Source organism: Lissotriton vulgaris, chromosome 1_1, assembly GCF_964263255.1.
Source record: "Lissotriton vulgaris chromosome 1_1, aLisVul1.2, whole genome shotgun sequence".
NCBI lineage: Eukaryota > Metazoa > Chordata > Amphibia > Caudata > Salamandridae > Lissotriton > Lissotriton vulgaris.
Genome location: NC_141685.1, coordinates 1,922,950,556 through 1,922,975,069, shown reverse-complemented (window position 1 = coordinate 1,922,975,069; position 24,514 = coordinate 1,922,950,556). Strand labels below are relative to the sequence as shown.

General features: G+C 43.9%; 1 protein-coding gene across 2 annotated transcripts in view; it reads right to left on the bottom strand.

The window, feature by feature from the left end:
- The window catches only part of NAV3 (neuron navigator 3), a 1,035,010-nt gene that overhangs the window by 53,123 nt on the left and 957,373 nt on the right, over positions 1–24,514 (bottom strand). For both annotated transcript variants that reach the window (XM_086919576.1, XM_086919578.1), the window contains one exon: positions 16,009–16,205. In XM_086919576.1, coding sequence (XP_086775702.1) covers positions 16,009–16,205 — 197 coding nt within the window. The remainder of the gene's footprint in view (positions 1–16,008; positions 16,206–24,514) is intronic.

Sequence of the window (24,514 nt, the reverse complement as noted above, 5' to 3'; positions counted from 1 at the left end):
GATGACTTGGGCCCAGTTGCGCCTGATTTTCTCCAGCACTCTGGGTATAAGAGGTACAGGCGGAAAGGCGTACAACAGACCACAGCTCCACTCGCGACGAAAAGCGTCACAGAGGGAGTGCCGCCATGGAAATTCCAATGCACAGAACTGTTCACATTGCGCGTTCTCTTCTGTGGCACATCGATCTAACCAAGACTCTCCCCACTGCTGAAAGAGACCTTGCGCCATCTCCGAGTGAAGACGCCATTCGTGATCAATCAGACACCAGCAGCTGAGTTCGTCCAGCCTGGTGTTCAAAGATCCCGCCAGGTGTTGAACCATCAAGGAAATGATGTGACGTTCCAGCCATGTCCAGAGGCGCAGAGCCTCCTGACACAGGGTCCACGACCCCACCCCGCCTTGTTTGTTGCAATACCACATGGCGATGGTGTTGTCCGTGAACATCTGCACTACTATCCCCCTGACAGAGGGAAGGAATGCCTTCAGTGCAAGAAGGATCACCCGAAGGCCTATGATCTTCGCTTCTCCCATTTGGCCGCCACATTCCAGGAGGGAAGAGTCCATCACCACTGTGTGCTCTGGTTGGGGTAGGGAGAGGGATCTGCCGCTGACCCAATGCTAATTTGTGAGCCACCACTGCAATTGTTGTGCAGTGCCCTCCAAGATCTGGACGTAATCGGACAGGTTTCCCTGATGCTGTGCCCACTGGAACTTCAGGTCCCACTGCAGAGCCCGCCTAGGCCACCTGGCAATGTTGGTCAACAGGATGCGCACCAACTGCCTGCTCTCCTGGACTAACATCAACGACGATCACATCATAAGGATCATAAACACCATCCACTCCGTACCTCCGTCAGGCCCATGCCCACACCACATCTTCAACAAAGCCAGCACCCCATCTCCGGAGAGCCATTAGTGTTTCCTTCGAGACAGATACCTTCCAGGAGAGCTGGAAACATGCTGAGATCAACGCCTTACTCAAAAAATCCAAGGGGGCCCCAAAGGACCTCAAAAACGTCCGGCCCATCTCCTTGCTCCCGTTCCCGGTGAAGGTCATCGAGAAGACCGTCAACAAACAACTGACCCGCTACCTCGAGGAGAACAGCATTCTGGACCTATCCCAGTCTGGATTCCGCAGCAACCACAGCACCAAAACCGCCCTCATTGCCGCCACCAATGACATCACAGCCCTGCTAGACAACGGAGAAACCGCGGCCTTCATCCACCTGGACCTGTCAGACGCCTTCGACACGGTCTGCCACTGCACACTATGATCACACCTCCATGACGCCGGGATCCAAGAGAAGGCCCTGGACTGGACCACCTCCTTCCTATCCGTCAGAACACAGAGCGTTTGCCTCCCCCCCTTCCGTCCCAAAACCACTGAGATCATCTGTGGAGTACCCCAGGGTTCTTCCCTCAGCCCAACGCTGTTTAACATCTAACAAGAAAATTGGTAGTGGTGCTTCCTATAAGGAAAGAACCGCACATACACTAGCTTTCGTAGATTGAATAGTAGTACTGAGTTTACAGTGTAAACTGGAATCTTCAATTAAAGACGGAGTGCTACACAGACCACTGTCACTCACTACCAAAAGTGACTGATACCCGTCAAGGACTGGCAAATATAAAGCTATAAATGGGAGTCAAGAAGAGCACAATCCTTAAGCACCAATAGGCATTAATGACTTGATAGTCACAATACACAAACACATCAGTCCAATTAGATGTCTTGAGATCTTCCTTGTTAGACAGGATAACAGAACCAAAAGTTCATATTATAAATTTTCTTTATTTGAAGTTACGTCATGTAGATTCAATAAAAACAGCCGACACGTGTTTCGTCAGTACCATCAGTTGGTACAATGACTTTCTCAAGGCTTAACAGTCAAAATTGCCAAAAGGTGCGTCGAGGTATTGTCTATGTAAGAGTATGGCTTAAAAAGCAGGAACCTAGCATGTGTACGGTGAGGATGAGTGCCAGGACTTACATATCAATCGGAAGTTGAAGTCCCAGGCAATGATCTTGATAATAAAGACTTCACCCTAACCGTTATATCGTTCCACTATGTAAATCTGGAATGGTGATCATCCTTAGAGTGTAATATATTTGGTGTCAATGTGGCGTTCGGTATGTAAACCAGAGATAGATCAAATTAAAGCCCCAACACCAATTAAAAGAGACAACAGGGTCGTTCGAAGTACAGTAATTGAGTAAACGATGGCAGATAAGCAGATCGCAAAGTGTCAGCGAACCAAAGCGCTGTCCCAAAATCTCTAGATGCTGCAATTAAGCACAAAGGTCAGCATAATGACAAGCCCAAGGCAAGGATAGGCCGAAGCACCCCACATCCTTACAGGGCTACAGAACCACTATTCAAGGCCCTGGCAAGGAAGAGGAAGAAGAGCAACCCAGAGGCTCCAAGGAGACAGGGAGAAAATAGGAAGAGCAGCCCGGGGCACCCAGGAAGACCGGCGGGCTGCGCCCCAAAAGAGGGAGGAACACAAGTACCCTCCCAACCCCCAGGCCATCGAACATGAGGGTGAAGAAGGCCCGGACACCACAGAGAGGGGTACGCACACATGACCCAAAAGGAGCAGACCCAGAGTCATGACGCCAGGCCGCAGACAGCAGGTCAGACCTGACGAACAGCGCAGCAACCCCGGAGAAGGACACCTCGGGGTGCCACCCAGGCATTCTCATTCAGCACAAGGAAATTGCACCTGCAAGTACAGAAGCGCCACGGAGGGGAAAGACCCTAAGGTGACCACAAGTTGCCAGCACATAACGAGCTATATAACAGCTACAAGTATCCCACATAGGGTATGTTAGTCCCAAAACATGGGAACCCTCTTAGGAAGAAACTTCCGCAGCACAGGACAACAGAAAGAGCTACAGGGAAAAAAATGCAAAAGGCTTGTCAAGCAGCCAAGAGAAGAACAGGATGCCTAGTTTCAGAGCCTTCCTGGTGTGACCAACCTTCAATAAAACACACACACAAGAAGTGCCGGCCAGCAGCCAACAGAGCCACAGTCCCAACAAGAAGGACTCTCAGGCACATGAAGCAAACAGATCACATTACGGGGGCGACTCGCAAAATCCAGACCAACTCACAGGTCACTGAGGAGGAGAAGAAGAAGGAGGAGGAGGAGGACGGGGAGGCCGAAGTCCAGCACGAACCTCCGGATGGCTGAGTCTGCCGGGACGTAGAACAAGAGGGCGCCATCAAAGGGAAGATCCCCCAGCCGTTCCCGCACATTCTCCAGAAACACACTGTCCCGAAGCGGCGAAGGGCAACCGAAGAAGCCATGGCACGACCAAGCACCTCCGAGATGTCCAGAACAGAGTGAAGAAAAAACGCTGCTAGCTTCCGGCCATCTAGCGCATGGTGCCGCAAGTCAACCCCAGCACCCTCCTGAGAAGCTGCAGATCCAAGGGACTCTGCCATTCTGTCTCTCTAGTCAGGCTGGTTTCAAACCTACTGGAAGGAGAGGAACTGATAAGAAATAGTTTAGGAGTGGACAAAGGCTTGCTTTCCACCCACAGACTGGCAGTGGGTATAAAATGTGGATCCTAATTAGTATCTACTTAACATCAAAGCCTTCCTAGACTTCGCTTCTCTGAACTTTTTGACCCACATTTGTCAATGGTAGCACCACAACCATGTTCATTAGGAGCATCAATTCAGATGTAGCTTTCAGCTTGCCCAGTCAGTGACTTGTTATCACCCACTTTTTCCTCTACAAGTTTCTACATCAGAATGTAAACTTTTCACTATGACTAAACTGATCCCTGTATCTATTGCAGTCTGCCTTAATCTTTGATCTTGACCTGGTCTAATATAGCCAGATGCCCATGGTTGGCAGTTTGAGGTGCTTTTTTTAAATTCAAACTTTACAAATTTATCATCTCCATGTTTATTTTTTGTTGTTTTTATTGATTACATTATACTCTATATTTCTAAATTGACTTGTGTAGGAAGTTGGGTTACTGGCTCAGGGTCATGAAATCCTACTCAAGCAGCAACCACAATCTCTTTCAGAATGAAACACAAGCAAACCCAAAATTAATCTGTACTTAACTCACTGGTAGGTAGGCACAAAAGCAATTATGCTTATCTTACAGGCAATCTGTAAAGTATTTTGCCAGCACTTCAAACAGTAACAAAGCTGAAAACACAACACAAGAAAAATAAATCCCACACCAATTTAGAAAAATAAACTATACATAGAATGTAATAAACTAGTTGAGACCAATACGTTAAGAATCCAATTAGTAAAACTGGAGACATGCACTTTCAAAGTTACAAGTAAAAATAGTGCCCAGAAGCACAATGTGACAACTGTGGTTATCTGGTCATGCCAGACTGAGACAAAGTCTTAGCTGACTTTGATAGATCACTGGCCAGATTCAGTGACCAAATTAGGCTCACTGAATAAAGCACCTGGAAAATTGTGAAGTTCACATTGAGGATTTGTTGTGGCAGTTCTGAAGAAGCAACAGGGCTCCGATGGAAGGTCCGGCGTCAGGATGTATTACGTTGTAGCGATTATGAAGTGGAGCTGCGAGATGATGTTTCCAAAGGGCCAGAACTGAGAGGCAAAACTTAGGCAGCAGGACTCACAGCACACAGAGACCAGGTGCTGGGTTCAAGGTGGGGGAGCCTTTTCTGTCCCTGAGGCTCTGATCAGTAGGCCAGTCAGCTAGCCCTTGTAGTCACTCTGGAGCTCCTGAGATCAAGATGGAGGTCCAGTCCTTTTCACTCAGGCAGAAGGGCAGCACAGTATCAGTCCAGCGTACTGAAGAGGTGAATCTCATGCTCCAATATTTATACCTCCCCAGCGGTGATTGGAATATCCTAACTCTCTTCCCTGGCCCCAGCTAGTCTCGTGTCACAGAAGATTTGTGCCAAACTCTTTTTGGGTGTGGTCAAGCAAAGCCTTTGTGATGTGGAAGTGTGGTAGGATGACCACTCCCCCCTTTCATCAAGTCAGAGATGACCCATCCTGCCAACACCAATTCCCCTTTTTCTCACAGTCTGAGAGCAATACAGAAATACCTACTGCCAGCTACACCTAGTCATGTGACCCATGAAACAAACACAAAATGGTTAGGACAAGACAATGCAGACTTTTCTAAAAGTGGTATTTTCAGAAATGTGACTTCAAATTCAATTTTACCAAGAAAGAGGGTTTTAAATTACAATTCTTTAGACACCGAATTCAACATTCTAAATTTCCCCCAATTGAAAGCTAGAACTTATGAAATGCAATAAAGTAACCCTGTGTTTTCCTATTGGAGAGGTGGGGCTTGCAGTTGTAAAAAAAAAAATCAAATCAAGTGTTTTTCACTACCAGGTCACATAAAAGTACACATCCAACTGTTTAAATATTTGCATTCTACCCTTTGGGTTATTTAGGGCCTACCCTAAGAGTGTAAAAAGTTACATTTAGGCCTGGAAAACGGTCAAAAAGGCACTTAAACCTGCTCACAAAGGCTGCAATGGCAGGCCCGAGATGTGTTTAAAGGGCTATTTAAGTGGGTGGCACTGTATGTAGGCCCTGGGTACATGTAGTACCAGTTTACTAGGGACATACAAATAAATTAAATGTGTCCATTAGGTGTAAGCAAATGTTAGTATGTTTAAAAGAGAGAGCCCAAACAATTTAGCACTGATTAGCAGTGGTTAAGTGTGCAAAGTCCTAAAGCCAGCAAATACCAGAGGATGGAAGGTAAGCAATTGGAGGAAACCCACGCCAAGGATGTCAGGTCCAACAGTTTGGGATTGTTCTTGTTATGTGCTTTCACTTCTTCACTTGTTTGTGTGCTTCATAAATACTTTACACATTGCTTTTTGCCGAGCTATCAAAGGGTTAAGCACAGGTTTATTTATTGACTTCAGTGGTTCTCCCTGTCAAGGATTAGGAGTTTTGTTTGACAGCCTAGTAACTACATTTGTGTTTTAGGCATGGAGAAGAGGTGAGTCAAGGATCCCTAATTGGATATAAAGAGAAGGAGAGACAGGAAGATTCTTCAATATTTTCTGTTAGAGTATTGTCGGAATCAATAGATTCATTGATTGCATGGTCTCCTCCTCCATTAAAAACAAGCATTGCCATACCCAATAGGTCTTTGTGACCTTTTATGTGTTTAGCCATGCAGCACATGCATACACAGGAGGAAGCATACTGACAGCGATAGGGGTGGGGGAGGGAGTGAGCAGGAGGCAGAGAAATATAAGTCAAGAAAGAGGAGAGGAAAAGAAAGGGACCAAGTGACGGAAATGGATACAGACAGAAGAGTACAAGAGAACAGAGGGAACGACTGCTAGCGAATGACAAACAAAGGAATAAAAGGCAAAAGATAAATGGAGAAACAAAGTAAGCAAGGTGAGTAGAAGTAAACATAGGGCGGCGAAAAGAAACAGGAGGATACAAAATACACAGCGCAAAATAGAAACAAAGAAATAAGAACTGTGGAATAGAAGGGGGAATGAATGAATGAACACATAAACACCTGAAAGGAAGGCGAAATGAAGTATTTGTGCTGAGGATAAAAGGAAAGGGAAGAATACTGTAAATATTAATAGTCCGAGGGACAAAAAAGAAGGAATGAGAGACAAAAAGCAGGAATAGTGTGGGGATAGAAATGAAGGAAGTTAATAAAGAATGGCGAAAAGAAGGAATAGAAAGGGGGCAAAAAGGAAGTCGAAAGGAAGGAATAGAGCAGGGAATAGGAAGGAAGGAGGCAGGGATATAAGTAGAGTATATGGGGAGATGGTTCATTGAAAAGGAGTGATGAGCAGGCACAAAGAAAAGGAGACAGGTGTATTAAATGGGAAACATTACGAGTGGTGATAAAATGGACAGATGAGTGGAAGGGCTCACCTTGGTTCTCTCAGTAGGTACTACTTAGCTCTGTGCTACGAAAATCTGAGGGACTAGGGCTCCTTCCAGGAAGGTTCTAGAGGGTGGTGATATCTGATTGGCTCTTGGCCAAAGTTTGGTCCTTTTTACAAAAGGACATGGATATGTTACTTATGAGAGGACTCTGGCCTATTACTATGTATATGTCTTTATGACATTACTCTTTTATGTACCGGGGACTCCCACCCCGACGACGGGGAATGATTCAGGCATGTGAATCTATGAAAGATACCAATACTGGAAATGAGCAGATTGTGCGCACGAGCACACCACTCGCGAGCTCACCTCCTACAAAGGTGTGAGGCACTTCCCATATTACTCAGATTAAATGGGGAAAACACAGAGCCAGACTACAATTGTACCTTGACTGCAGCCGTCCTCAGAAATCAATGAGTGCTTGGAAGGAAGGCTACTGCTCTTTAATATCGCAGCAGAATGCGTTCTTCGTGAAAGCTGTAAGGAAGAATAAAGCAGGACTGCTTTGCTGTAAACATGTTTAAAAACACAGTGCCCTTTTGATTTATAAGCTGCAAATGTCAGGGGGACAGTCTCAGAAAACACTGCATTTATTTGGTCTTATGAAGATCTCATCGGAATTCAACCCTGCGGATGATTAATGGGAGATTTGGTGGGAAATCCAGAGTGCTGTGTCCTAAAGAGAATATGTGTAGGGGCAAATCAGAGACAGGTACGGCTAAGGAAGCTTAGGAATGGAGGCGGTGGTCAGAGAACAAAGTCTGAAAGAAACAAGCATGGCCCCCGCCTGTTGATGATGAAACGGGGAATTTGTGAGAGGGGGGGGCAGGAGGTGAGCTCGCGAGTGGTGTGCTCCTGCGCACAATCTGCTCATTTTCAAACACTGCACTCATGCTTGTGGCACGCTGCTGCGCACTGCTGAAAGGAGAATGCGCCACAACCACAAGTGTGTGCTTGAAAATGACCAGAGCAATGGCTAAAGGTCCTCCTATGCAGTGCATGCGCACTGCGTAATCGAGACCTAATGAGGGGGAAGTGTGTTGATATGCCTAGCTTTAACTCGGTCACAACCTGTAAGGGTTCAGACTGCTTTAATACAAAGCTGAATATGGTTCTGCCAGTGGAGAGGATGTATATTCATTGGAGAATAGTGATTGATTAGTGAGTTTTATATACGTCCAGAAGTAATGCAATGTGGAGGCGGAAGATGATTTTCTGTTGGTTCTAGACATTTTGCAAAATTTTACAGATTGTACAGTACAAGAGGAGTCTATCACTGATAGCTTTATTACTCATAAATGTGAAGACTGATACAGCAATCGCCTTCTACCCCCTTCTTTCTCACCCTGAGAGCTAGATCCAAATGCTGCAAAAATAAGTCTTGATTTCACTGAAGCACTCCTCTCTCTAAGCTTAGATTATAAGTGAACAGTCCATTAACAAGAGACCATTCGCTCGGGGTGACTTAAACCAAGCTTGGATTATGACCACCCCATCACCCAAAGTCTACCCAACTAAAAAGAGCTTACAGTGTGTGTTCAGGATGAGAGAGAGATGAAATAAAAATATAATAGAGATTCTGACTCATTATTTTGCTTCTACCATTCACTAGTTCGGCTTCCCAACTGGTCTCAATCTTGCACATGATGCCTGCAAAACCAAGATTTCCTAAAGAGACATGGGAATCTAGGGCTGCGTTAATTAGGGGGATGGGAAGGTGGACCTTGAAGACAACAATATGTTTGGGGAAGGGTAGTCTATAGGGCATTTGAATGGCACGGATACCTCTCCACAACTCCTAAACCAGGTAACACTGCTCTGAAGAGAAACAGCACAGAGCAGTTCTGATGATGCAAACAGAGTCTTTATGCAGCTCCAAGTGTTTCATCTCTTCTTTGCACACCTAAAACAGTCTTGCCTCCACAACAAGCTGTGGCTCCTCAAGACCTCAACACTAATCTTGCACAACTTCAGGACAATGGGTCCAGGAATGGATGTTTGAAAGGGTGCTGACGATCCAAGAGCTGGCTCGATGAGAAGAGGGAATGAGGTGAATCACTAGCACAACCAGCACCAAGCGACGTGGGCGTAACAGTCAGAGACCATGAGCATGCTCAGCAGCTACAGATCTCAGTTTAAACTCTCTCAGCAATCAATTTACGAAGACCATCTCATTGCAGGTATCAGAGTTTCTCATGCAAACGTTAACAAGGATACTTACATTCAGTTTTGAATATGTAATTATGCAATTCACATTCTACTGGCAAACTTTTGCAATTCCAAGTTCTTCTCAAATGTGTGCTTTCATTTTCAATGATTGGGGGATTTTAATGCATGGGGAATAACAGAGAGGGTTTCCCCAGAAAGCCCCTGAAATATGCAAGCATTGAACTAAACATCTTTCGCGTTAATTACTGTGTTAAGTAGTAAACTGATTATAGAATTCTGGACAACAGGCCAATAAATTAATTTACAAACGTTTGTGTCCGTGCACTGATAATTTCAGAAGCTTTGAAATAATAACAAACATGGTTGAAGTGTTATTGAGCATTCCTCAGGAAAAAAGGAGGATCAAACAATTTGGTGGAGAAAAAGAAGATCAAGATAACGTCCAGTTAGTGAATCACAAAAAAGACCTTCACTTACAAAATATTTAGTGCATACCCTGAATTCATTATTTGGAATCAACTGTACTTGAACAATATAGGAAACATGTTCTACGCATTCCACCTTTCATTTTGTACAAAATAGGGCTGATGAACTGTTTCTTAGTAGGTAAACTATTTTCAAAGAGAAAAGACATTTCAATTCCAATATTTCCAATTCCTGATAGCTTGTGATCTAGCTGACTGCACATTTTTCAAGTGATGCATTTTTATATTTTTGAGAAGATATAAGCGTTCAACCTAATCTGAGTTAAGGTGTTGGATGATTATTTTGGTATTCACAGTAGAAGACATGTTTGCAGGTATCTGTCTCTTAACTACAGAGGAAATTAGCCCTGTATATCATGAATTAAGGGTTGTTTGCATTCTTTACACAACACATAGGTGTTTAAATATTTACATTCCATATGTATGCGCTGCACTGTACATGGCACATGTTTACAAATTAAGGCACAGTAACAATGTGAGAGGTTGTGCAATCGTCCCGGAATCAAATAAATGTCAAAGATCATCAATTTATGCATTAGTTATCTTCTTCATTTTAGACACAACAATGCATAACCAGACGTTTTAATGAGTCTGTGAACATTCAGCTACACTTTATCTCTTTGCATGTTAATAAAACAAAATAATGCAAAATATATTTTCACCCAAAGATGCAGTCAAGTTAACACCATTTTTTTACCAGCAAAACCAGACATTTTAGATGCTACATGATCATACTGTAAAACAAAAGGGAACGCCTACTTGGTCCGGGTGACTACCCATTGAATCATTATCACAGAGCCATTTTGTTTTTAGGTTTCGACCTGGCGAGGGGCACGCAGTGCCCCTCCCAGATCGAAAACTTTTGTCTATAGTAGGGATGTTCGGACCGCCTCTGTTTCCCATTGGCTAGCTCCATAAATGGAGGCTAGCCATTGGGAGACAGAGGCTGTCAATCACGCTTTCTCGGGAAAACGCGATTCGGGGGCGTTTCTCGGGCTTTTTTTAAGTCCCGCCCCTTTGTCCCGGGCCGCGCTGTGATTGGCTGCCGGCCCGGGACACCCCCGTGACATCATTCCCCGGGCCGCGCTGTGATTGGCTGGCCGGCCCGGGACCTGACTTGTTTGCATGTTGATGCTGCAATTAGAACAGGGGATTACAAAACTACAATAACTTGAATGGCAAGAATTTTTTTTTCACTCCATAAGCAACATGCACCTGACATGAGGCCACTTGGGAGCTGTGTGTACAGATCTTTGCCGGTAGCACACCAACCCACCGAGTTGTCTTTTAATCCCGTAGCTGTGCTCATGTTTGTCCAGCTCACACATTGACCCCCCTGTCTAGCCCCAGCTCCACTCGCACCCTCCCCTCTCCTCACACGGCCTCCGCGGCAGGACCCTCCGCCCCCGGCTCCTGGCGCCGGCCGGGTGTGACCTCCAGGCTCCCCCAGGGCGCGCAGACCTCCCCCCTTTGTTCGGCCTGGGCGGCTGCCCGCTCGGGTGGGCGAGCCCAGGTGCTGCGCGCCCGCCCACCTGAGCCGCACCCTCGGCCCCGCCCGTGCCGCGTGACTGTCGCCAGGCGACCCTTGAGCTGCGGGGCGCGCGTGGTGTGGCATCAGCAGGGCCGCGCGCGCTCCTCAGGGCTGCAGCAGGCAAGACACTTAAAGGGCCAGTCGCCGTCGGCGGGGCAGCTCGGGCGGCTAATGCTTTTGCTGCGGAGATCGTCGTGCCTTCCGATTGGCCACAGCTGGATACTAAATACGTATCACCCAGGTTTGTAGGCTATTCGGCCAAATGCAGAAGCTTGTCACTTACATGGCACATCGATATAGCACGTCTGGCTAATGCGCCTGCTGCAGGCATTGATGTGAAAATTACAATGTCTGATTCTAATCAGATAGCTCTAGAATTTAATATGGGATTCCAAGAGGGACCACGTGCAGCCTGCAGTGATGGTGCTCAGTTTGTTAATGTGCCTAAATCTTTAGAGATTTTTCTGTTTCAGTCAGAGGCTGGGAGTTAGTGAGCTCTGGTGAATGCGTTTATTAAAAGAAAAAATCCCGGCGGCTGGCCATACGAGTATGAACTTTAAGTAACACCTGTATTTGCTGGCTCCTTCATCACTTCTTGGTGTCTATCTGTTGTACGGAAATCAATAAAATGCAATGGTCCATATTTATTAATTACTGGTTAGCTTTTCTTAAAATAAACGAGTTTTCATAAATCTTTAAAAAAAAAAGCAAAAAAGGAGTATACCAAAAATTATCTTGCAGGGAATGCTCAGTATACGATATTAGATTAAAGGTTTTGTTCAATGCAGTAACATTTATTTACTCTTAATCAATACTGTCACTAACAGTTACATACTTTCTCAGTGCATGCCAGGGAGTAGTGCTATGACGTACACAGTACTGATTTTTGTAGACCAGTATTGTGTTATACATAGAGGATACATAGCAGGTAACCATGTAATCTGATCCAAAGTTGCCAAATAGGGGTTTTGATGACATCCTAAACTGCGAGAGGTTTGTAAATGTGACCAGAACCCCAGGATAGCAATATAGGTCCATATTATGAATATTACCACTTATATACTTTTTACATTTCATATTTATTTTAGGGTGTTTGGTTTGAAAAAGGATGTTTCATTTATTTTAGAATGCATGAAATGCTTTATTATAGTGTTTGATTGTCTCCAGTCAAAATTAGATCTGCATGTAAAAAATGTATAGTTTTAGAGGGAATAAAGAAATTTTGCCACACTTGCCACATAATTTGTAGATGTCATCAAAAATGTTGCTTCTGATGGATACTTCTAACCGAAGATTCCTCACCTTTCAAATATCCCCAGGTGCCAGCCTGGATCTTATCCCCAGGGGCCAGCCTGGCTCTAGAAGACTTAACCCGCATTTCTCGCGTGCCAGAAGGTGGCACCATGTTGACTTTGTTTGATCCCGGAAGTGCAGATGGAGCAGCATCTAAGTGCCACTACTGCACATCGACTTCAGTTACTTTCTTTCTGTGCCTTCGTATGCCGATCTTGAGCTTACTTTCAACTTTTTCCTCATCCATTGCCAAGTTTTATGTCTTACAAAATACTTTTTTTCCAGGGTGCAAGGGAACAGAGTCCCCCTAAATCTATAGGGGTTTAACACTATGGCTGCTAAGGCAATTCCCCTCCTGTGCTGGGAATTGCCATTTTGCTGGTGTCATGACGAGCTCAGCTCATCATGAGCACAGCTCCAGGTCATAAATGACACAGAGACAAAGTGACAATTACATTGCAATAAATATCATCGTAAAATACATTAGTTGATCCCATACACAACCATCCATCAGTCATACAAATCAAGCATAACCATCTCATACACGCAAATCATTCATACACAAAAAGATACATTCTCATAGGGACTCCTATTGTAAAACTGACATACACTCTCACTGGTGTGTTGTCATGTGGGTTGTATGTCAATACAACGCGGTATTTACACCACTCTACCATTACAACGCTGGTTTTACAACGCAAGTCGTTACCACGACTTGCTCTGTAGAGTGCTGGACTTAAGAATAGTAAGATTTACTATTCCAACACCAGCCTACGTACAGTAGGGAAGGTGTTGGAATAGTAAATGAACTATTCCTTAGCCTAGAGCGCTCTCCAGCGCAAGTCGTGGTAACGACTTGCGTTGTAAAACCAGCGTTGTAATGGTAGTGCAGTGTAAACACATATGTATACATTCATGTCAATACAATTTGGACAAACAAAATAATGATTCCTTGGTATTAATACACAAAAACAATAGGTCATAAATGACACAGAGACAAAGTGACAATTACATTGCAATAAATATCATCGTAAAATACATTAGTTGATCCCATACACAACCATCCATCAGTCATACAAATCAAGCATAACCATCTCATACACGCAACACATTCATACACAAAAAGATACATTCTCATAGGGACTCCTATTGTAAAACTGACATACACTCTCACTGGTGTGTTGTCATGTGGGTTGTATGTCAATACAACGCGGTATTTACACCAGTCTACCATTACAACGCTGGTTTTACAACGCAAGTCGTTACCACGACTTGCTCTGTAGAGTGCTGGACTTAAGAATAGTAAGATTTACTATTCCAACACCAGCCTACGTACATTAGGGAAGGTGTTGGAATAGTAAATGAACTATTCCTTAGCCTAGAGCGCTCTCCAGCGCAAGTCGTGGTAAGGACTTGCGTTGTAAAACCAGCGTTGTAATGGTAGTGCGGTGTAAACACCGCATCGTAATGGATGTTCCCTGTCATGTGTAGGTTTGCCTTTTAGTCGTTCAACACACGTTTCGGTGGGTTGAGATTATCACCACCTTCTTCAGGACCTCTTAATTTGCAAGAAATTCTTATAGGTGGATGGGGGTTCTCTTAGTGCGAAATACTACATTGGAAGTACTTCTTCCTTCAGCGTATATGGTCCCACTGATTTTAGACCAATAGGGCTATTCCAAAAATGAGGGACAGATTCCACTCTCTTATTAGGTGTCATTCCGCCTGATGTATTTTCTAGCGTGTGCTCTCAAATCAGTTATGTCAGTTATAACATTTCAGAGAAGCATACTTTGGCTTCTATACTTCAAAGTTGTCTCTTAAGGATTCCTTAACTTCTTGAATTCTCTGGATCATTCCGCTGCATTCCGGTCCTGCATGTTGCTGCGGTTGAGCTCCAAAATCCTCGCAGGAGTGTCAAAAAGAATCAAAGAATTTGGGAAGTGGATGTTTCCCTCTGGTCAGTCATGCTATCTGTTTGCTGTTTGCTGGGGAGTTCTACATCTGTTTTATGGGACATGGTTGGCAAGATTTTGCTGGCAGTACCCAGAGAATTTTGGTCCATTTTGTAGCATCCCGAATCTAGGATGATCAGGATGCTACAAAATAAAATCCGTTCTGGACTGGGCATAATGGATTGCTTAGGAACGCTAATTTGGCGATGAAGACTCCAATTCAATCCGTTGCTGGCACAAGTTTTGGTCTGCTAAAAATGGTAAAGAACTTTCTTCCTCTGCTATATACCTAGTGACGGGCGTGGCAAAAAGGCATGTTCTGTACCTAAGAGTCACCGATGTACACCACGAGGGTCTTGCCTATTCCACAGTTTAGAGTGCTGGCAGGGGATATGCCACAGGGCATGACCAAGTTTCATCCCATTTGAGTAGTAATCACTTGTCATGGCGGTAAGAAGAGGAATCGTTAAAATGTATCTTTAAAACCCAGGAAATTCCCTGAAAAACTTTGGTTAAGATACCCAATGTTATAATACCTAACATGTATTATAAACATCCTGTCGCTGGCATAAGGTTTTTTTTGTGTTGGCCTTGAGGTCTTCACAGGTTTCGTTTTTGCAGTTTTCGGAATCTAGATTCAGTCACTCACTCAAGTCATTCATAAAAAGTAGTCTAATATACTGTCTTTAGGTTACCTTCCAGTGGCATGCACATTATCTAAATTAGGCATGAGAATGGGATTATTGAATGAAAATAATATACTTAAAGACAATACTTAAAGACTTATCTTAAAGATAATACTTTGCGTTGTCTTAGCTATTTGGGGAAATTTATGATTTTATAAAAGTTAAAAATGAATACGTTATTTTTTTCATGAGTAAATTGTGAGACTTGCACCAGCCATCCTGTTTTTTTTTGTTTTTTTTTAGGACTTGTGTTAATTCTTCTAGACTGGTGATGCTAGTAAGTACAAAAGTGGTAGAACCAGCATCTAGGTCTTTTCGGGATTTCTGATACTCTATTCTAAAGGACAAGGCGGTGTTCTTGTTGAGCCATAAATATTGCCATAGGTCAATCGGAGTTTGTCAATCTCATTTGATTGGTAATGCATTCTGCATTATAATTTGCATCCCACTTTACAGTGTTTACTTTGTAGACACATCAGTCTGAATATTTCTCTAAATTTATTTTGGAATAATTTTGTCTGTATCCATATTTTTTGAGATGTGTAAACAAGTTAATTTGCTACTCCGATATTTCCATATGTATTTCACAGATAAATGTAGACTTACAGGTTCATCAGGCATCCACTTGTATTACGCATACCTCAAATGCAGCATGCTTATTTGAAAACATTACCATTCCAGTACACTGCAGCTTTATAAAACAAGCATTTACAATGCAACGGTTTCGCCTTTGGAAAAGTTTGAGCTATTGGCATTGTAAATGACAAAATTTGTATTTATGTGTTGGTTTTGAAAACAGATAAATAAATGGCATTGTCATTTACATTGCCAATAGCTCTAAGTTTTCCAAAGGCGAAACCGTTGCATTGTAAATGCTTGTTTTAAGTTCTTCTTACTGGTATTTTTGGACACTCGTGTGTCTGCAACTTTTGCAAGCAAACAAATACGCACAAAATGTATTTTTAGATATAGCGTTAAAAACTCACCAATTGTAACATCCGACGAACTGTGTGCTTCCAAGAAGTTATTGAGATGATGCCATGTTTTAGGTATCCAATCAATTATTTTAATGAGGTCACTGTTGCGCACGTTTTTTTCTATCTCAGTCTCAATTAACTTCCTTCGAAGGTATCTTCCTAGGAAACTCTTCACTGGGTCTGTGTGGTTAGCACAGAGAATCCACCTGAATATTTAAGCATTCGTTTAGTTAAAATGTAAAGAATGAAACATTTTCTATCAACAATATTTAGAATTCATATTAAATCATACTTTTTTAAATAATTACAACATTCATGTGAAGAAAGATATCTTATAGCTTTTATCTCATTTTTCAATATTGTATTTTTCTCTTTGGATATTCGCTTTGGGTAGGTGCACATAGAATGCCATACAAGGATGATTCATATAATGATATTAAGCAAACATTAACCATAAAGATGGAACTTAGATTTATGCCATACCGATTTTAGCAGGAAAATTGAAATGTATTTTTCTCCAGGAGAGGAAAGGGAGGATATTCATTAGTATGTGTGAGAAACGATTGTGAATCTTTACATATCTTGCTGTTGTTTTTGCCATACCACTTGTAAAAACACATATTTAAGCCAAAAAAGGTTGGCGAGAGAGTGCAAAATTGGAGGCAATATAACACCCTGTATAATCTCTTCTTGGTCTTAGAAAGCCATATTATGAGACCAGTTTTTTCCTACTCTGAGGTACTGATTCCGATGACGGATGGACCGAAGTTGTCCGACATCAGTTTGGAACTGGAACTAAAACGACCTCCTGTCGTTGGTTTCAGCCCAGGAATAAGGATGTGATCCTATTCTTTCCAATTCCATTCTAAACAGAATGCATGCTCTCATTGTAAAGAGCAGAGGTGCAGTTCATCCTTGCACTTTGAGGTGCCAGCCAAGGTGTGGAAGGATCAACAGGGGGGGCACCAGGGATGCCCCCTAGGTTGCCATTCGGTGGCCTTACACCCATGTGGGCCCCAAAGACAGCTTCCCAATGCCTTTCTGTGTCAGAAAGGCCGGCACAGAAAGGCAGTGGGAAGCTGCCATCATAATCCCTCGGCCGGAAAGAGACGGCCAAGGGGTTACTGCAGGTCTGTCGGAAGCCATTTGGAAACCCTATTCAGATTCCCTTACGACTGAGCCCATCAAAATGGCTCGGTTAGAATACAAATCCGACCAGCCTATTACAAAGGGGGCTGGAGGCCCGCATTGTAATCGGGTCCTAAATGTTAAACTTCACCAATGTCCTTTTATGTGCCGCTTCTGTCTGTCCATCACCAGTAGCTAAGGACGAATTAATTATTTCACATAGTTTAATTTATTACCTTACTCTACTTCAGTATTTCTGTTCACTGCTTGAATAGGCCCGAACCAAATCTTATCAATCTTCTTCACTGAGATGAAAAGTTGGATTTTTCCATTCAATTATTTGTTTTATTGAAATAAATGTAAGCTCCAAATACAGCTGTCGCCATACACATATGATTGTGTAGTACATCAACAAAGTCCCCTGGTGAACGGTGACAATCACCCAGACCACAATTTGCAAGGACCTGCAATAGAATGATTCAATTCCTGGACTTTATCACTGAAGCTCCATGGTATACCTCCCACCCCTAGAATCCCCAAGCAAGGTCAATTGGGGAAGGCAATATCTAGCTATGACCGTATAAGGAGAACTAACTAAAGATCCTTCCCTTTTCTGCCTACATTACTTTGCTTTTTCTTTTTCCATGGATTGTTTTGCTGGTATTTAAGACTAACGCTGACATGCATCAACAAAATGTTTTGCGATTCCTTATTAGGGATTTTTAAGGAATCGCAAATAAGGAATCGCAAAACGGGATGCATGATTGAAAGTGCATAATATTTGCGATTCAGTAAAAATCGCAATTTTTACCGAATCGCAAATAATATGCGAATTCCAATTTGCGATTTTGCAATTCCCATTGATTCCTATGGGCCAAAAGGCCCATAGGAATCATTGGGAATTGCGAATTCGTAAATTAGAATTCGCAAAATGTTGATGCATTCCATGGGTGCAGGGGGGGGGGGGTCCAAAGGACCCCCCCCCCTGCACCCCTGAAATGTATTTTGAAGTGCATGTTTCAAACACACATGTCCTAAGGACATGTGTGTCTGTAACATGACAGTGTATTTAAATGCAAATTTTAGCATTTTGACACATTTTCGCAAATTATTTGCACCCCCTAATTGTGAATTCGCAATTTTAAAATTAATCATGCATTGCTTTTAAGGAATCGCAAATTTGCGATTCCTTAAAAGCAATCGCATTTTTGGAATACGCTAAAAATAGCGATTTTACCAAAAATGCTTGATGCATCCCAAAAACCTATTTAGGAATCGCAAACGGCCGAATTTTGCGATTCGCACCGTTTGCACTTCCTAAATAGGTTGATGCATGTGCCTGTTTGTTTGTCCACTATTTCAGGTGCTAAATCGTGCCCCACTGCATTTGTGACCTCTCCCACAGCTCCGGGCATTTCAACAGTCACTCCATCCACTACCCCACCAGCTGACAACACGAGCCATTTCGTGTTATACCCATTTGCCACACAACATCCCTCAAATCCTACACATGAAAAGTAGCGTATTCCGTAATCCTACCAAATGTTTGTAAATTCTCACACACACAGTAACTCATGCTGCTCATATCATTCTATTTCTAATATGTTAAACTATATGTTCTAAGAGACACACTGGGTTCAAGCTCTAGACCATGGGTACTCACAAACTTTCTCTTGGGGGCCAAATTTACAGTGTGGTTTATGTCCGAGGGCCGCACTGGTTGGGGCGGGGTCAGTGGGGGAAGGGGCGGGGCTAGAGCAACAACAAAAAAAATGTTACTATGAGGTTGATCACAGGTCCCTGCAGCGGACGCCTTCGTCCACTGAGCCACCCGGCACATATATATATATATATATCTCCCTCCCTCTCTCTCTCCCTCTCTCTCCCTAAGTCTCTCTGTCTCCACCTGTCTCCCTCACTCTGACTGTCTCACTCCCTCTCTCCCTCTGTCTCACTCCCTCTCTCCCTCTGTCTCACTCCCTCTCTCTCGCTCACTCCCTCTCTCTCTCACTCACTCTGAATGTCTCACTCTCTATGTCTCCCTCTCCATCTCTGTCTACCTCTCCCTCACTCTATTTCCCTCTCGCTCAATTTCCCTCTCCCTCACTCTGTTTCCCTCTCCCTCAGTTGCCCTCTCCCTCACTCTGTTTCCCTCTCCCTCAGTTTCCCTCTCCCTCGGTTTCCCTCTCCCTCACTCGGTTTCCCTCTCCCTCACTCTGTTTCCCTCTCCCTCCCTCCCTCTGTCTCGCTCTCTCCTTCCTTCCCTCTGTCTCAGTCTCTCCTTCCCTCCCCCTCCTTCCCTCTCCTTCCCTTTCCCTCCATCCCTTTCCCTCCTTCCCTTTCCCTCATACTCTTGTTCTCCCTCTCTCTCCCTCACTCTGTCTCCCTCCCTCACTCTGTCTCCCTCCCTCACTCTGTCTCCCTCACTCTGTCTCCCTCCCTCCCTCACTCTTAGCGGGCTCCCTCACTCTTAGCGGGCTCCCTCACTCTTAGCGGGCTCCCTTATATTTGCGGGCTCCCTCACTCTTGGCGGGCTCCCTCACTCTCCTTCCCTCACTCTCCTCCCTCACTCTCCTTCCCTCTCTCTCCTCCCCTCGCTCTCCTTCTCTCTCTCTCCCTCACTCTCCTTCCCTCACCCTCTCCTTCCCTCACTCTCTCCTTCCCTCACTCTCTCCCTCCCTCTCCCTCCCTCCCTCGCTCTCTGCTTCCCTCGCTCTCTCCTTCCCTCTCTCTTCTTCCCTCTCCTTCCCTCACTCTCCCTCACTCTCTCCTTCCCTCGCTCTCTCCTTCCCTCCCTCTCCTTCCCTCACTCTCCCTCCCTCTCACCTTCCCTCAGTCTCTCCTTCCCTCACTCTCTCACTCCTTCCCTCACTCTCTCCTTCCCTCACTCTCCCTCATTCACTCTCCCTTGCTCTCTCCTTCCCTCACTCTCTCACTCCTTCCCTCACTCTCCCTCATTCACTCTCCCTCGCTCTCTCCTTCCCTCACTCTCTCCTCCCTCACTCTCCCTCCCTCGCTCTCTCCTTCCCTCGCTCTCTCCTTCCCTCGCTCTCTCCTTCCTCCCCCTCCTTCCCTCGCTCTCTCTCCCTCTCCCTCGCCCTCCCTCTCCCTCCCTCTCCTTCCCTCACTCTCTCCTTCCCTCACTCTCTCCTTCTCTCACTCTCTCCTTCTCTCACTCACTCTCCCTCCCTCACTCTCCCTCCCCCACTCTCCCTCGCCCTCACTCTCCTCGCCCTACCTCGCTCTCACTCTCCCTCGCCCTCACTCTCCTTCCCTCCCTTTCCCTCCCTGTCTCCCTCCCTCCACCTTGCCCGTGTGTGCCCCGGCTGAGACAGCTTCTGCGCAGGCACACACACAAACACAGCCTCACCGGAGCACTTCAGGGTCTTCAAAAGACCATTCGTTTGTTAATGAGGCTTTGTCACCTCTTAGCCCCCCTGCAGCCCCACTCTGACTACGAAGGGAATCACCCGGCCCCCACAGAGCAGCAGTCTGAGTCGCGCTGCCGCAGGGGTGTTTGCTGACACTGTAAAACATTTTTTTTTAAACACGGCTACATGTCTGCAAGGTCCGGCGGGCCGCCAGGGAAGGCTTGCCGGGCCTCCACCGGCCCGCGGGCCGTACTATGAGTACCAGTGCTCTAGACCTTATTTTCACTACAGAAATTTTGCTCTGCTGCTCACCTACTTCAATCTTCTAATTTGTAAGGGTTTTTCCATGATACACAAAAAAAGACTCAAATAAATCCAGAGATTGATGTATATTTTTCTGCATGCATAACCAGTGCCTTTCATGTTTTTAATCACCCTCTCGCTACAGTTCAAATTTTGCAGCTCATTTAAGTGCCATATTTACTCCCATATCACATCACTTCTAAGCAAACATCTATCATTTAGGTCTTAACATATAGACAAACATAATAAGATAACTTACAAGTGGAAGTTTCTGAAGAACATTACTATTGTCATTACATTAATTTTCACAAACTGAACAAAACCGAACAATCTGGATCTTTACTTTGTTTCTCTTACCAATCTAGAATATGAATGCCCCACTCAAAAGTTTGCAGCATCTGGTCTTACCCCAAGATATACTCCTACTCCGATTAAAATAGGAATGACAGAAGCTAATTTTTCAATTAAATAAGGATGCCTTTTCCTCCACTTTTGCCAACCTCTACAAAGACTAACCTGTCTTCTTTGTCCCAATAGCATGCTACTTTAATTTGGATACTCATAGAGGGGTGGCTATACTGAAAACAAATAGGTTTGATGGGATTACAGAAAACAATGCACAGGACGAAGCAGGTAGGTGGCTAGCAGCAACAATTCAGGTAGTGGGTAGCAGCAGTGATAAACAAACAATAACATTAGTATCTTACTATGGCCCAAATGAGAATGATCAATTTATGAATTAACAACATTACTAGCAGATTTCCCACCAGACCTACTAATGGGAGGGGATGTTAATTGTTTACAATCCACAGCTTCGGACTCTACTGAATCAGATTTCAAACTAAGAAAACCTCAATTCACTAAAGTACTTTTAAGCCAAAGGGGAGGTTGAGTCTGTAGACCTCCTGTAGGAAAATCAATATCACAATAATGAATTTCACTAATTTCTTGAGCAGACATTAAACTGCATCTTGCATAGATGTCTACCTGATCCCAGAAAAGATCAAAGAATACACTTCATATATTTTGCAAATCTGTTTTTAAGACCCCTCAACCATTCACCTTAATATAACTCTACAAATTTCTGAAGAACTCCTGTAAAAATATGAATAAATGAAGGAAGGCGCAGAGATGTTTTTTTCAGTAAAATATGAGCACCACTGCACAAAGGATCATATGGGATGCCTTTAAACAACACTTACGGCCCGATTCCAATGTCGGACCGACTGGAATCCGTCCGACATCGGTTTGGGACTGGAACCGAATGACCTCCTGTCATTGGTTCCAGCCCAGGAAGTAGGATGCGACCGAACCCACTTCAGTTGCAATCCTGTACTTAACAATGGGGGCCTGCATTCCGAACGGAATGCATGCTCTCATTGCAAAGAGCAGAGGTGCAGTTCATCCCTGCACCCGGTGGCAGGCACCTCAAGGTGACTGCCACAAGGTGCAGGTATCAACAGGGGGCACCATATGTGCCCCTTGGCTGTCATTCGGCGGCCTTGCACCCATGGTGGCCCTGCTGGGGCCCCCAAAGATAGATTCCCAATGCCGTTCTGTGTCGGAAAGGCCAGCACAGATAGGCAGTGAGAATCTGCCATTGTTATACCTTGGCCGGAAAGAGCTGGCCGAGGAATTACTGCTTGGTGTTGGAATGGCGGACGGGCAATACGAGCCCGTCAGACGCAATTCATAAAACTGATATGGATTCCCTTCTGACCTACCCCATCGAAATGGGTTGGTTGGAAAGGAATCCGACCAGCCAATCACAATGCAGGCTGGAGGGCTCCGACCAACGGTCGGAGTCATTCCAACTCGCATCATAATCGGGCCATCAGAGGAGAAGTAGCAGTTTTTAGAGCAAATATAAAAAATAAATGAGAGAGCTAAATATACTGCAAAATAGGTTGGCTGGGGCGGAGAGGGAACTGAACATTAAAAATAATAGGGCAAATCTGTTTACCTGGGGGAAGGCCAAGAACAAACTTAAACCATTTTAGTCAGAAAGGGAAATAGTAAACTTACAAACTTCTGAACTTTGCAGCGGTATATATATATATTTATATATATGTATATATATAGCACTCTACAACACCAGAAGAACTCTGAATTTGCTCACCTCAAATGTTTGGGATTCTTGTAAAGTTTTAAAGCATAGGATTAGCAGTGTCATCCTTGCTGAGCTAGAAAGGGAAAAAGTATTTTGCCATTCCTGCAGCAAAGCCTTTAATCATAGGATTAGCACAGAGTCATCCACACTGAGGTATAAAATGACAAAAGCCTTATACCATTCCAGGCACAGTATTACAGCTTTGGATTGGAAAATATAATTCAAGCCAACCTTGAATGACTAAAAGCAACCCCTTAAACCAGCCCTAGGATACTTGATTCCAGTCGAGGGAGGACCTGGCCCGGTAGTTCAGCTGGACTGTTCCAATGGGGAGCAGGGGCAAGACTGATTTGCATACGGCTGGGTCAAAACTGGAATGGTGTGGTGAGCCAAGAAACTATGGATTTAGGCCCAGATCTCTGAAATGGGCGTGAGAGTTTTTCATTGTTCAGCATTCCATCCATCATTTGTTCTTTTTGCATTTCTCTCTTAACTCATAGCATCTCACAATCCTATTAAATACAGATTATAAAATATTTACTCAAGCAATAGCAAAATTCGCTAGCAACCGTTATATCACATGTAATATATCGCGACCAAAACTGGTTTATACCCAACCACCAGCTATATGCCAATCCCAGTTTTTTAACAGAAATCATAGATTTCCGCAGCAGCTCTAAACTGACGCTATAGTTCTCTTTAACAATGTAGAGAAAGTGTGTGATCTACTTTGCTGGAAAATTCTGTGGCATGTGTTACTTAAAATGGAATTCCCTACAGAACAGATTCAAGCCCTAATGACCATTTATGAAGGGGCCTCAGTATCAGTGATTATAAATGGGGAGGCATTAAAGCAAATCAGCATCATTTGTGAGACAGGGTAACATCCATCTACCATGCTATTTGCTATGCACATAAAGCCCTATGCTATAGCCATAACACCAACAACAGTACTCAAATCTATGGCCCCCAGTTGTCTCATACCAAGATTTTATGGGGCCAATGTTGCTCTATATTTAGACCACCAACAATCTTTTAAAAAACTTACTGTTTCAGTTAATGGAAATTCTTCTATTTAATAGTTCTGCTCACAAGATATCAACTTTCTTGTTGCAATAAAAATTCAACATCAATAGGATGCTTAGTAATACGGGTATTTAGGAGAGTTATTGTTATTAAAATGAGCATTTTCCCTCTATTGGTATTCTTATTATGTACCATTATCTGTGTATTTTTTGAAAAATGTATTTAAAAGAGACAGAATAATTTCCAGATTTTCGTAGAAAACTATGTGCTTGAGCTGGCTTAAGTGGTCTTGCCCTCCTGGATGTTACAAACTACTTTCAAGCAGTATATTTATTATCTTTTCCCCACTGGCATCATTCCTAGACAATCTCTATAAAGACAAGGTTTTGTGACTTTCTTTTTAATTGGTTACACACTTGGGTGTATAATGAACCAAAAATGCAGTGGACTCTAAATTAGTAACATATCGATTTCAGGATATGCATTGCATAAGATATAAGCAGGTCCCTCAGTATTTAAAGCTATCCAGCATACAGGATGAATCAGATTTATCACACATCCACAAACTAATGAAACA